The sequence below is a fragment of the Lycorma delicatula genome, chromosome 3 (genome assembly GCF_047948215.1).
Source record: "Lycorma delicatula isolate Av1 chromosome 3, ASM4794821v1, whole genome shotgun sequence".
Taxonomy (NCBI): Eukaryota; Metazoa; Arthropoda; class Insecta; order Hemiptera; family Fulgoridae; genus Lycorma; species Lycorma delicatula.
In genome coordinates, this window is record NC_134457.1 from 46389031 (window position 1) to 46404282 (window position 15252).

The following is a 15252-nucleotide window of genomic DNA, read 5'->3' on the forward strand; positions in this document are numbered from 1 at the left end:
TTTAGTATTATTTAAAAATTGGTTAACAGAGAAATATTTATTTCCATTAAAAAAATCTTTTAAATGTTTTTAAATCTGTGGTAAGATTGTTCAAATGGTTGGGCAATTTATTAAAAATGCAATGAAAGCATAAGGCCTTTTCTCATGAGCCAAAGTATTGTGTTGAGTTTTACGAAAAGAGTCCTGTTTTCTAGATTATAGAGTAGAATATTTTTTTTTTTAAATAAGAGACTATTCTTTTTCGCAAGAGTGCACACATTCATAGATAAAAATGCAAGGATAAATTAAGAGATTAAATATTCTAAATGTAGCTCTACCCACTGGGTTGGTCTAGTGGGGAATGCGTCTTCGCAAATCAAATGATTTCAAGAGTTCCAGCGTTCCAAGGCCTAGTAAAAGCAATTACTTTTATACAGATTTGAATATTAGATCGTGGATACTGGTGTTCTTTGGTGGTTGGGTTTTAATTAACCACATGTCTCAGAAATGGTTGACCAGAGACTACACTTCACTTGCACTCATACGTATCATCCTCTGATGTAATACCTGACGGTGATTCCCGAGGCTAAATGGGGAAAAAATTTAGGTCTACACAATTTATACTAATGAGCACCAGATAATGATTTCACAGTCCATTTTTGTATCTTATAAAACCTTTTTCTGACTTTTTGTAGTGCCAAGAAATGATATTGCACTTTATATGAGAATATATGTAGGCATAATAAATATTTAATGATGACAAGCTTACTGTTTTATTAAGGTGCTTTCAGAAAAAAATAATACAACTTGATTTTGTTACCAATGAAATCATCTAACAAAATCACAGATAATTTCTGAGCTGCTTTATTTTAATTTTTTTACCTGTATTTTTCAATTCTTTTTAAATAATTAAATTCAGATATAGATAAAATTGTGTCATCTGTAAAAAGGTTACAATGAATAGTTCAAGATTTTGAGGCATATCATTAATAAAGAATATAAAAAAAACAAGGTACTGAAAATACTTCTCTGGGGGTCTTCATATTATACATTTTGAAGTGAGTATCTAATGTCCTATCAAAAGATAAAATTTCAACTACTTGTTAACAGTGGATAAAGTATAATATATTAACTAATTATAAGCAGCCCTATTACCAGAACTGCCTTCAAAAATATTTTTAAATAAAACAAAAAAATATTTTTTAAACTTCGTGTTATTCGAATTTTTTAAGTTGGCGCCCCAAATTAAACTAGCAAATCGGTCTTATTATTTATTATTTATCTGACTTTATCACTGACTTCTAAAATTTTAAATTTAAAGAACTGAAAAACTATTATCTTTAGTGTCTACTATAATTATTTTGAAAATCAGTTTTATAAATTTATAAACTAATTTAAAAATAATTGAATAATTAAAAATAAAATAATTGAAAAATAGTTGAATAATTTGGCAATGATTTCTAAAAATCGAAATTGAATAGTAAGTTATTATTTTTCATGTGGATTTATAGTCTGTAATAGTTTTTTAAATTTATTAAGTGCAGTTGTGTAAAAAATATCATTACTGAACACGATAATATAATGATTTAGCTGAAGATTATAATATATTTGTCAAAACTCTAAATATCTTTATTTCTAATTATTAAAAATTTTGTAAATAGCTGCTAGCTAGTGTGTGCTGATTACCGGTTGAAGTTCTTGTACAGAGAACAAGCAAGTGACATTATGTCAATTTACGTTATCAGTGTCTGTGTTCGGTATTAGGTTATGGTTTGCTTGTTTTTGTAAAAGATTCTGAAATCTATTACAAAATAGATTCTGCGCATGTATTATTCGTAATACATCATTTTTATTAATATATCCTTTGTATTTAAATTTGGGTGAGTCTGTGAGTTAAAGGTATTAACTTTGGAAAGTAATGGCTGTTAGGGTTGAGGTTGATTACATTTCAGAGGAAAGTACTACTCCTGAATTTTGTGATGTAATGGACGCAGAACCGCAGTTATTAAAAATTGTGAGAAGTGATTCAGATTTAGTTTCTAGTTCAGCTGTAAATACATTAAATATACCGTTTAAAGGAATATCTTGGCCGTCATCTTCATGGATCGATGGAACTCGTCGCAGTGCTTTTCAGCCATATCGGGTTAGTTCACGTATAAAAGATATTTATTAGTAAGAAAATAAAATAAATTATGACACGAGAACGGTTGATATACCATTTTAATGTTGTAGTGTAGTATTTTTCAAACAAATGATTTGAATGACGTGTGTCATTTGAATAGATTGAGGGGTCGTCCACCTTTATTATAATAGAACCATGATAATACATAAAATTTGTAATGGTATGTAATTTTTTAAAGAACCTGTAGATTTTGTAATTAAAGGTATTTCTGTTTCCTAGAAGGTTCTTTTTCACTCCCTAGTAATAGTTTCAAATTAATAACATTAATTAATTATTAACATTCAAATTAATTTAGTTGCTTGGGTGTACATGAAGGATAATTTTTACTGCTCAGTACTGGGGGTTTGACATTTCTGATGTAAATCAGTTTTTGGATCAAGCGTTTTGACAAACCAAATTAGCTGCAATGCCAATCTTTGTGAGAATAGCTCAGTAGTTCTAGTAGAAATTGGTTGAGTTTGCAACCTGTGTCAGCAGAGTAGTTAGAATGGAATTTATGAAATGGGATGTGATTTATTCTATCAAATCCCAGTTGTCAGAATGACATTTAACAGTGTCTTACAAATCGATTGTTAGTTTAGGAAGTTTTGGTTTTAGCAGCTGGTCTGTACTAAATAGAAAAACTGATCAGTTAATCATTTTGATGACATGACTACCATCAATAAACCTTATGCAGTTTTTACTTTTCTTTAGCAATGATATTTACCATTTTTTGAATATTTAAGCTGTTATCCTGTTAATTTTTATCATTAAGTAATTAGTTATCTTATGTAATTTTTTCAATTTTTTTATAATTATTTAATTAATAAAATTGTAAAGTTTAAATATCAGTTTTCAGATGTGTACTATTTTTTGGGGTTATTTTTTATTTTTAAGCTTAATTAATTAATTAAGATGAATTTAAATTAGAGTAAAGGAAAAAATTGGTTTTATTTTGGAAAGCACAAGGGTAAGAAGCTAAATATGCAGACATTATCAAATCATTCAGATTTCAAATAAGTATGCCAAAAAGTCTAGTAAAAAAAATTCAGTGAGAGTTAATGTAAAACAGCAGAAAAAGCTGCAGTACTGAGAGGGAAAATAAATTTCAATATGGGAGAGTAAACATACAAATATGAGGAGGTGATTTGGCAAAGTTTTCCCATTGTAAGGCAATAAAATATAGTTTATTATATCATTAAAATAATTTGATAGTTTGTTTATTATATGTAAGAGTTACAACATTTTCATTTTTGAATCGAGTAATTTAATAGAAATTTTCGGTATTAATGTTCTGGTGATATACCTCTGTTGTAGTTAGTTCTTCGATGGCGCCACTGAAATGCTATATTGAAATAAAAAAATAAATATAAAAAAGAATGAATAAATGGACTAATGTAAGAATAAATTAACCCTGCTCATGCTACAATTATAAATATAATCCAACCTATGTTCCAACTTAACCTATGTTCGCTTCGCTCGCTAATCTTGACTAGTGAGCGTAGGTTATGTTTGGTTAGATTATTTTTATAATTTTGGTATTAATTAAATAAAAATAATTCAATTTATTCTTAAATTAAGGCATTTATTCATTCTGTTTTGAATTTATTTTCTTATTTCAATACATTGTTTCAGTGGCACCATCTAAGAACTAACTACAGAGGTAGATCGCCTGCTATATTAATACCATATTTTCTATAAATTAATTTTTGATTATTTAGAAAGTAATAAAAGTGAAGCTATTTCCCAGTGAATTGACAGTACTTCTTTTAATTAAATGTTCTATTGTTTTAAACAAAAAATATTACTGATTCATAATATCAATTATATTTTAAAACAGTTAAATATCCCCAAGACTTTTATCTGCTTTTTAATACAAAAATCAAAATGTAAATTTGGTTCTTAGTTTTTCAGTTTTATCTTCTTCTTTGGTTAACAGCACTTAGGCTGGTTGGCAGCAGCCGTCCATTCTTCTAGCTTATCAGCCTTTCTCTTTAGTTCCCAGTAAGAATCACAGTTCATATCGTCCATTGTCTGTTTTATGAACTTCAACTGAGGCCTTCCCCTACAATTTCTCCCTTCATCTGCCCTTTCACCATCTTAATGTGTCTTATTAGCTGACCCCTTCTTCAGTTTTATATAGAATGTAATAATAATAATACAATTTTTATAAAATTGAATACATCAATTTTTGTAGCTTTAATTTAATCTTTAAACAAATTTGTAGCTTTTATGAAAAATATTAATTTTTTAGCATGTAGAAATGCCAAACCTGACCAGGATTAATATAGCAGAGATACCAGCACTCTGCCACAGAGGTTGTGAAAGGTATATATAAAGATTTAGGCCATTTGCTTCCAAAGGCCTTCTAGCCCCTTTAATTAAAAATTGAAAAAAAATTAAGATGTTCACTCCATTCTTTTTCAAAGATTGGTGCAATAAAAACTAGTCTGTCAAGAAATAGTCCTGAGACTTATAATTTGTTTCACAAAAGCATGCAGCAAATCAGAACAACAGCATGATGATTATAATTTAATTTAGTGCAATCCATCCAAGAAAAAAAACTTCCTTTACCGCTAACATAAAAATGAAGTAAAAATAATAGTACATGTTTGTTATTGCCACCCTCTTTTTTCACTTTTTTGATGCTACTTCTTCAGATATCATAAGAAAATGAATAATAATGTTTATTTAAGATAGAAAAAGTACATTTTTTAATGAAAAATAATAATAAAAGCAAAAGCACCAATAAACAACATAACCATAACCATAACCACAACATAATCTACGCTAACTTTGCTTGCTAACCTCGTCTAATTATTGTTAAATATGCATATTATATACATTTAACATTAATAAGGCAAGTTTAGCAAAAATATCGAGCTTAGGTTGTGTTGATATATGTACAATTCATCTTGCACAGTGGTGGTGCGATAACAAACAAGTACCAAATAACTTGTAATACAAAAATTAAAAATTTGTGATAAAATGATATATTTATCAAAAAAATAAAAATTTTAAGAAAGGACATTACCGCTATATTAAAGTTCTGTTAAGTAAAACAGCAAAAAATATTTGTTATCTCAATGTATTTTTTAAATACCTGATAAGCTACTGTTGTCATAGTTTCCCAAATTTATCACAATTTCTTCAATAGTTTCACACAATCTATCTGCTTCCAATGCTTTTTTCTTCTTTAATTACAGTTGAATATAATTTTTCCAAGCATTTGCATATACTTTTTTCGTTTTAGCTTCCGGAACACCTTAAGGTATTACTTCAAAGGATAAGTGAGGATGATGTGTAAGAGTGTAAATAAAGTGCAGTCTTGTACAGTCTCAGGTCGACCATTCCTGAGATGTGTGGTTAATTGAAAACATTTGCATTTACTCTGGTAACACCTTCTATCAATAGATTTTTTACATCACCTAATTTAAATGTTGTGTTATTACTCCCATTGTAGCCTTTAACTTGTCGCCACATTGATTCTATCGAGTTTAAAGTTTAAGACTATTTTTTTAAAATGATGTTTGCTTTTCATATTATTTTAAATTTAATTCAAAGAATTCTCAGGGTTTGCTAACGTACTCACTATAAAGCGTTTCCAAATGTTAAGTTTATTAGGTTTCATGCTGACTGCTGCCAACATTTTCGAGCAAATGACACTCGAGGCCATTCTTCTTCATTTACTTCAGTACTGGTAGACCCAAAATTACTCGAAGAATATTTCATTATTTTATTCTCGGAATCATGCTCGTTTGTCAAGAAAATTACTTTCTACAAGATTTTATATTTGGAGTCATGCAAAAATAGAAATTTTTTTTAAATTAATTTTCTTGAAAACAAAATTACTTTTTAGTACGAATTGTTTTTGTTATTTATTTACTAGTTTAATCTAGTAAATAAATTAAATATCAAATTTTACATTAGTTAGAAATTCACTCAGTTCTGTTGTTACGTTAGCTCTTGATTGTGTTTTTTATTGGTGATGAATATTCAGACTTGCCCGCTTGGCTTATTTCTTTACTTTGGTTTTCTATTCTCGGTTCTTCTGACGCGTTTAACTAACTTTTTCGCTGACTAACTTTTTTTTTTCGCCGATTAACTTTTTGGTTTGTCTTTTCCGCACAGTTGCTGTCTTTTTCCGTCGTTGTAAAATTTTGTTTACCTCTCTTACAAGCTTGCAGAGATGCGGTGTCTCGACACTCCTTTTAAAATAATTTCTGAGGAATTATATAATTCATTACTTTTATTTCCTTCACAAATTAAATTCTCTTAAGTTATAAAATCTGTTCACTATTTTTTTTTTATTTCTGTGAGTATTTAAACTGACAAGTTTTTACTTTTAGTTGTTTTAATTCTTTAGCAAACAGAAAAATATATGTAAGGAGTTTTATTTATTATTTTTTTTGTACTATAACCTGGAGAATTAATTTTCATTATTATAAATGATACCAATTATTTATACAACTAAATCATGATTAGCGCAAATGAATTTTAGAAGTTAAATTTACACCAATTATATTAATTAAAAATTATGTCTAATATCCGCTTCAACAGTCATCTGATCATATTGAATCGACAGTCAAAATCAATCGATTGATTGCTACAGCTTATCGATTCAGCCCCCCTTCCTGAAGATGTCCGTCGTGTATCGCCAACTTATATATAAATGTACCCGACTTAAGTCGCTGTGTAAAATTTCACTATTTTATGACGGGAAATGAGTTTAATTAAGGTTGCAAGATTGAGGACATGGTTGAACCATTCTAAGTTAAAAAAAATCACGTGATAACAAAGCAGTTATATGCATGTTTTATTGTAGAACAGGGCATTTCAAACAGTTTTGTTTACAACACTTATTAACTTAAGACAAATTCCACATGATTGGTCCATCGTGCCAATTCAACGATGTAGGTAGTCCCTAACTTATAATGCCCGGTGTGGTGGTGCGATGTCTTGTTTGAAGTAAACGTTGGTTTGCCGATGTTCAATGTGTCATACTGCATATTCGTATAACATGTATAGATAACTACTGCGCTATTAACTATCCTGAACAACTCTGACAATGTACTGCATACTATATAAGTATACAGAGCTGTATGAGATGTTTTCGTAAAGAAATGACTAACTGTTCCACCCGTCCTATCGTTCTTATCTCTCTCGCACGCAATGTGCACAGCTATTCGCCGTCCGCTATAACCGTTGGCTTGATGAAAAAGAATGTTCTGATCACTTCATAAGCAGTCAACACGTACCAAACGTTAATTTTCGGGCTATCTCACGTCAGCATGAAGGTTCTCGCTACTACCCCAAATCTGACGATTATGACGGTTAAAGTGACGAAATATGGGACGTAGCTTCGTCAGAAAAGATTAAGATTATTTTTTCGAAAAACGCATTATCTTCGTTCACTTTATCAAGATTGTTGACGGCAGAATTGTAACGTCGTGGTTTACAGTCATCTTAAATTGGATGCACCGATTGAATTTGTGCGCATGAAGTTTTAGGCTCTTTTGTAGAACCTTCACAATTGTCGATTGCGGTATTCTCGATTCTAAACTCGCACGACGAGTCGATTTACCCGGGCTTTTCGAAAAGATTCTGTTAGTCGTTCTACAACATGTGGCAGACATGTAAAGACACTGCTTTAAGTTTAATTGCACCTTAATATATAATTTTTTCTTTCTAGCAGTTGCTTCCTTAGCCATTGCCGATTTTTTATTTTCTCCTTTTGTAATTTTCTCGACGTGCTACCCAAGTATATGTCTTAGTTGTTCAGTTCTTTCTTTGATTGTTCCGATATCCTCGTACTTTTGTTTTCGTAACATTAATTTTTATTCCGCATTCCAGCAAATTGTTTAATTTTGAAATCATTGTTGAATATGCTGTGCTTCATTTTCTAAAATACATGTCACCTGTGAACCTTATGCAGTTTATTTTACTTCCTCCTGTGCTTCATATTTTTGAGCATATTTGATTGTTTCTTCAACATATATATTAAACGAGGTTGCAGATAAGCAACACCTTGCCTTGCTCCTTTTTTTTGGTCAAACCAAATCACTCAGTTTGTACAGCCCCTGTTTTCATAACTATTGATTCAGGTTCACTACTTAATTAATCTTTTATCCTTCTAATCTATACTTTGGCTTGTTAATATTTCTATTAAATTTATTCCATTTTACACAGTTGAATGCTTTTAATATATTTACAAAATATATATATCTATCTTTGTACCTTTTTCTTTATATTTCTCTCAAATAGTTCTTATTAGCTATTCCTGTTTCCTTTCCTTTTTCCAAAAAAATTGCTCTTCTTTTTACTCATTGTTCTGTTCAGAAGAATCTTAAGTGAATGTGGAATTGAACTAATTGATCTATGCTCTTGACACTTTACTAGACCATGATTATTTTGGAATTAGAATCAGGATTTAAAAAAAAAATTCTCCGGCCACTTCACTCCATTATAGATAATAATTTATATTTCACTACCTTCTATATGCTTTTTCATTAAGAAATTTTTATTGTCCATCTATCCCTAAAAGTTTCCATTCTTAATATCTTTAATTGCTTGTATGACATAATTTTAGGATTGTATCCTAAATTCAGCTCTCAAGTGTTATCAAAATTTAGATTAGAGGGAGTTGGTTAAGAAAGAAGAACAAACTGGTTTCAGGGCAGGAAGGACATGCATTAATAATATTCTTTGTTTAAAATCACTGGCAGAAAAGTTTATTTAATATAGAAAGGAGTTACATATTGACCTAAGGAAATTATATGATAGTGTCCCTGTGTAAATGGGTTTTGATGGAAGGTGATAAATCTGGCCAGTATCAGATGATTAATGTAAATAAATTATCTAAGTAAATGAAATTAAAGTTTGTATAAAAGCACAATGAGCATACTAAAACAGGTTGAAATTTTTCAGAAGGTTTTAAAGTACATAAAGGCCTGAGACAGGGGTGTTGCTTGTCCCTGGCTCTTAAGAATTATTCAAATAAAGCTTTAAATATTTGGAGTGTGAAATGAATTGCTCCCATACTCTTTTTGTTATTATGCTCTATATATTAACTCACACAATATAAGAGTATATGGTAATATGAATTATTTTATGACTTTTAACAGATTTATCAAAAAATTTCTGTGTTGCTTATTTTATAATAATTGCTGTAACTCGAAAATCCTAAAATATTTTGAGGGAAAAATAAAATCAGTCTAAAGAGGTTTCATTCAGGAATAATTTTATCAAAAGGATTGCATCAGTGATAACTTGGAGTGTCCCTTCCTCTCGAAACTTTCCAATTCTCTCAAATACATACCACATATGAATACATCCTTCCATATAGAATATTTATCCCTTAAAGAAAAGGTTACACATTCTATTTGATAAGTTTTATTCAAAATTATGAAAGTACACCTAAAAACATTTATCTAATTGTACAGTTATAGAACACTATGAAATATCAAACTTTGTTAAAGACTCATATTCTGATAAAGTTTAATGTTACTTTGAATTCATCAGTGAAATGTAATTTGAGTGATGTACTGTTCAGTGCCCTAATTTAAATTTGATTGTAGTGGAATTGTTTATACATCTGGCTTTTGTAAACTATCAAAAACTCTCAGCAGAATTCCAAGTAAATTTAATGTGTAGTACGATATGGCTAGTATTTTGTGTTAAATTTGTAGACATTTCCATTGTAAGAACTCATTTTGATCTAGCAGGGCTAATTATTTCTATTACCAAACCAAAAACTAATACCAGTTTTAAATTGCTTACCATTATTGGAGGGATTGTGAACCTTGACTGTTTTGCTTATCTTGTCTGCATTAGTTCTGATTAGTAGACATGGATCGCATATAAAACAGAATTGCATTGTTATTAAAACTCTTTACAAATATGGTAAGTGTTTTGCAAGAATTTGGAATTTATAATCAAACACATTTAAGCAAAATTCAAACAAAAGATTTATCTGTATATGCATTATACAAAACAGTTAACACAACAACTTAACCCGAAGAATCATCTTAAGCGCCAAGAATTTGCTAATTTTGCAAACAAGGTAATCTTTAGTGATGAAGCAGCACACTTCCATCTTGATTTGAACGTTATGCAAAATTTTTGAATTTTGGGAGAGAATCCCCAAGCAGAGAACACAGACAGAGAATCTTCTAGCTCTTCATGTAGCTTCAGTTGCATCTGCTGAAAGTAATTGTTTGAAAGTCACTGCAGGAGAAACACAATTTGTTACATGAGAAATTCTCAGGCCACATAATTTCAAACCATGCTGGCCAAAGGTGGCTACCAAGAGTGTGCAATCTGTCGTTGTGTGATTACTGTCTGGAGATTTTTGAAGTCTGAAGGTTTATGAAAACTTTCCACGAACAATTCCTGAGTTAAGCGGGAGATTCAAGTGACTGCAGAAGTCAAGGTAGACCTATTTGAAAATGATGAAAAACTTCAGGAAAAGAATGACAAATGCCAGCAGAACGTTAAGGAACATTTGTCTGACATTATATTCTATCATAATCTGAAAACATGTGCTATGAGTGTATATAAAAATATTGTTGATTTTCAAATAAATTATTTGTTTGGTTAAATTTTTAAAACCGGCGTTATTTTGGCCCACTCTATACAATAAATAGGAGTATTTATTAATGATATTTTTATATAAAGATAATTCTTTGTATTTTTGTGTATGTTATTATCTTTACGTCAGAACTATCAAAATTTTGAAGTATCATAAATAAAAAGTAACGATAATGATTTCTTTTGAACTTATAAAAAGTTCAATAAAGTTTCAATAAAAAAATTTTAAATGTTAACAGAAATTGATTGCAAAAAGAATAATTATTATGAGTAATTTGTCTACAACAATAATAATAATTTATTTTTTATGAGTAATTAGTCTTCAGTTTAGCTTATCATTTAGTGAGAAAGAAACATTTTTTGTACAAAAAAATTTGCATGTATTAGAGTAATTATAATGTTGCACTAAATTAAGTTATCCTTCCAAAGAGTCAATGTTCCAAAATTAATTGAAAAATTAGAAAAAATCTATTTGAAAGTTATTCATAATTTAAAAAGATGCATGTGATAATCTATATATTTTCTATAAATAAACAGATTTTGTGTGTTTTTGATAATCTTAACAACTGCTGAAAAAAAATCCTTCACAGTTTTGAAGCTCATTCCTTGTAAGTATATAAACAATTTTGTAAATACATAACTCTTTCTATAATCCTCTACCATTATCCTCTTTACTACTCTTTCAGAGGTTAGAAAATTCTGTGCCTGAAGTTCAAATATCAATCCATTGGATATAGGTTAATATTTCTATGAAGTGTGTCTGATGCCCCCTTATAATTTTTTGGCATGATGTGGATAAGTATTTTATGGGTTGACCAAATTGATTTCATTTGAACGAAGATCACCATATTTTTTTCGTTTGACATCTTACTCAGTCTGTAAGTTTGCTATGTAAAATATTTTTACCCCTGATGGTCAGTGATGCTAATTATTTAAAAGTTGTGAAGACTCAAAAATATTTATTATACAATTTGTACTTGTTTTTAAAATAATTTATCTTCAGATTACTTGAAAAAACTTCAATAAATTTTCAGGGTCCATAAAGCACCATAAGGTACCAAGATTTTTAGAAAGTTGAAAATCTAATATTAACAAATGATTATTCCTAAAAATAATATTCATTTGTATCTAACCAGATAACGGAACTATTTTTGTGTTTCATAACGTAATACTTTGGCCTGTGAGAAAGTATTTTAAAAAAGATCATGCTGTTATATAGCCTAATAAATAGGATCATTTTATTTAAATAACAGTTTTATTCAAAAACTACCTGTTGTTTTTTGTTAAGGTTCAATTTTTATTTTTAATAAATTCCCCGGTGCAAGAGCTAAAAGTTTTTCTGATCATTTTAGATTTGAATTAAAGTATCATTAATATTTACAAGTATTTATTTTTTGTTGCCTATTCCACATTTTAAAAAGATTTTATGAAGTTACATAAATTCTTTCTTTTTGATACATCTGGTTATCTTATAGGAAAGTGGTTGTTTTATCCTACACTTTTTCTTATAATTTTTTTTCATTGAAATTTAATCATCTCACAATTTTTGTTTATGATTATATTTTATCTGCATTAATATTTTTAACATTTTACAATTATTGTGTAGCCTTTATCTTATTTTTTATTCATGAAATGAAAAGTGAATAACCGGAAGACTATACCAGTTAATAGTGAAGTGATAATACCAGTGAAGTGAGACTATATCCATTGAATACCGGAACAAAGTGGCATTTGATAACTATCTGTGCCGTCTTGTATGAGATTATGATTTTGGGTAGTTGCACAGTTTGGTTCTTCATGAAATTTATTTTCATAAAATTTACCATTTTTTTCTTTTATAAGCTCATTATTTTTTGGACTGTCTTTATGATACGATTGTATTCCTGTTTGCATTATAGAGTTAGGTTTTTCTGAGATAAACATGCTGTTTTTTGTCGTATAAATTCTTGGTTTATTATAGATTACTTTCTTTATTTGAATATCCTGAAGCGGCAGAATATTACTGTATTGAATTATCACAGGGTTTTGATTTTTGTTTGATTCATTTTTTGATGGTAATTTCAGTAAATATGAACTATGTATTTTGTAATTTTTTATTTTAGTTATTTCATTTTTTGGGTTATTTATTTGTTTATTGAAGTCTATAACACTGGTTTTTTCTTCTTTATTCACTGAATTTAAAAAATTGTTATTATTTGATTGATTTTCTTCATTTTTTTTATCATAGTTAAAAAAAAAAAATCCACTCTTATCAGATCGGCTGTTAGATTTTTCTACCTGCATTTCATTTGAAATGTTGTCCTTATTAATAATCGATACCTCATTTTTATATTTAAAAAGATTATTTAAACTGTTATTATAATGATTTACAATTTTATAATCTGTATCAAGAATTTTATTTATTTGGTATGCTGTTGTCATATCTTCTGATTTGTATTTCATTAAATATTTTTTAAGCGGAATAGTATTTGCAATTTCTTTTATTTCACCTTCATCACAAGTTATATTAAAAAAATAAATTTTTTCTTGTAAATCTTTTTCATATTTTGTGTTTTTTTCTGGACAGTATTTTTTATTTATTAAATGTATGGGTAAAAAAAAGTTTTTTCTTAGTTTGCTTTTTTGGTTAAGATTGTTATAAGGTTGTGTTACTTCAGCTGTATCTTGCCGTTCACTATTATTATTTGTTTTGTCATTTATATGATTACTTCTAAAGAGTATCTCATTGTGATTGTTGTTGTCATTTTGTAGAGTTTCTTGAATTTTATAAATGTCTGTTTGATAATCTTTGTCCTCAGTTACTTGTGTGTAAAAAGTATTTTTGTATTGTGGAATATTGTCTTGATTACAGTGCTCATCGACGGATTGTTGAGTCGTTATTTCTTCTGTTAAGTAGTCTGTATCATTATTAATGCTATTTAAATTTTTATTTTTCTTCCATTGATTAGGTCGAAGTGTCATCCATTTCGTAGAAAATGTTTGAAAAAAACAAGGGTTATTTAAGGATTTATTATGTGAAGGATGTGCACAATTTGTTATTTTTTTGTTATTTTTAATATCGATACAATATCTTCCAGTTGTTGTACAAGTACTGTTTGTTTTTTGTTTTTCACATATGGTAGTGTGTATGTTAAAGTTACTGATATTACAGTTTGTATCACTGCCATCATTTTCAGTGTCAGAACAATTTTTCTTTCGGTCCGTATATATTTCTAAGCGATTTATATTACATTTATATAAATTAAAATTGTATATACTTTTTTGTGGTGGTTTTTGTTTCTTACACAGATTTGAAACGTAGAACAAATTGTTTTCATGATTTTCTGAGTCGTCATCTTTAATAGTGTTTTTATTTGACCACAACTTAGGTGGATTATGATTAAAATAATTAACTTCTTTCATATTTTCCAATAATTTATTGTCTGTTATAGTTTCACTGTTAGTTAATAGTTCGTTATGATTTATTAAATGATCAGTTTTTCCTGCAAATATGTCTTTAGTGAAAAGTAAATAATTTTTAAAAAGGTTTTTTATCTCCATACTTTTATTCTCATTTTTATCAGTATCTTTATATAAAGAAATACTTTCTTCTGAATTAATTATTTTTGGCCTTACTATGTAATGAATTTTATTATTGTCACTTAGTTCTTGAAGTAAATTGTTCTTTTTCAACCGATTAAATTGCCTTTGAAAATTTGAAAAATTTTTTGTTTCTGTGTTTCTAATTTTATTGTATATAGTGGATTTTTTCTTTTTTCTAACATAATTTTTTTGTTCTTTATTTGGGTTTTGTAAATTAATATTTGTATCTTGTTCTCTTATAACTCTTGCTTTTGATATTAATACATTCTGTTTTATATTATTGTTATTATTTCTAAAAATGCCTAACACATGTTTTTTTCTCTGAAATTCTAAATTGTTATTCGGCATGGAAACATTTTCATTATATATTAAAGGAAAATTATCATCTGAAAGAAAAATCCTAATTTCAAATATAAATGAACAATAGAACAATCATTAATATTGTACAGTAATATGTAATATGTATGTACGCGTACGCGCACATACATTTAAATGTTTTAATGTTTAATAAAACAAAATAAACGAAACTAATAGTAAAACTTCACCAAAAAACAATTTTGAACTACTAGGCCTACAACTTGATTTTTATTGGCACTATCAAATTTTACCATTACTAGTATGTTGAAGTAAAAGGGTGAAACAAGACGTTAATAAATTGCAATTTTTAACGTAATACAAACTGCATTGTTGTAAATTAAGAGCTGATGTACTCAACTAAATTTATAATACATTTTTTAAATATTTCTAGCTAATCTATTTCATTTACGATAAGTAATAAATATCAGTTGATATTAACACTGGAAGTCAACTTTTATTTATAAAATAATATTAAAATAATAAATATCTGTTCATGCAGCTTTTTAATTCTTTTGTGTTGTTAATTATTATCAGTATTATAGCTCTGTTTAAAGTTCGTTATTGTACGCACTATGAATGTAAAA

At 28.3% G+C, this 15252-nt stretch overlaps 1 protein-coding gene across 5 annotated transcripts in view; it reads left to right on the top strand.

The window, feature by feature from the left end:
- The first annotated feature begins 1543 nt into the window (after positions 1 to 1543).
- Positions 1544 to 15252, top strand: part of LOC142321563 (uncharacterized) — a 63445-nt gene continuing 49736 nt past the window's right edge. For all 5 annotated transcript variants that reach the window (XM_075359746.1, XM_075359748.1, XM_075359745.1 and 2 more), the window contains exon 1: positions 1544 to 2122. In XM_075359746.1, the coding sequence (XP_075215861.1) occupies positions 1898 to 2122 (225 nt within the window). In that variant the 5' untranslated portion in view covers positions 1544 to 1897. The remainder of the gene's footprint in view (positions 2123 to 15252) is intronic.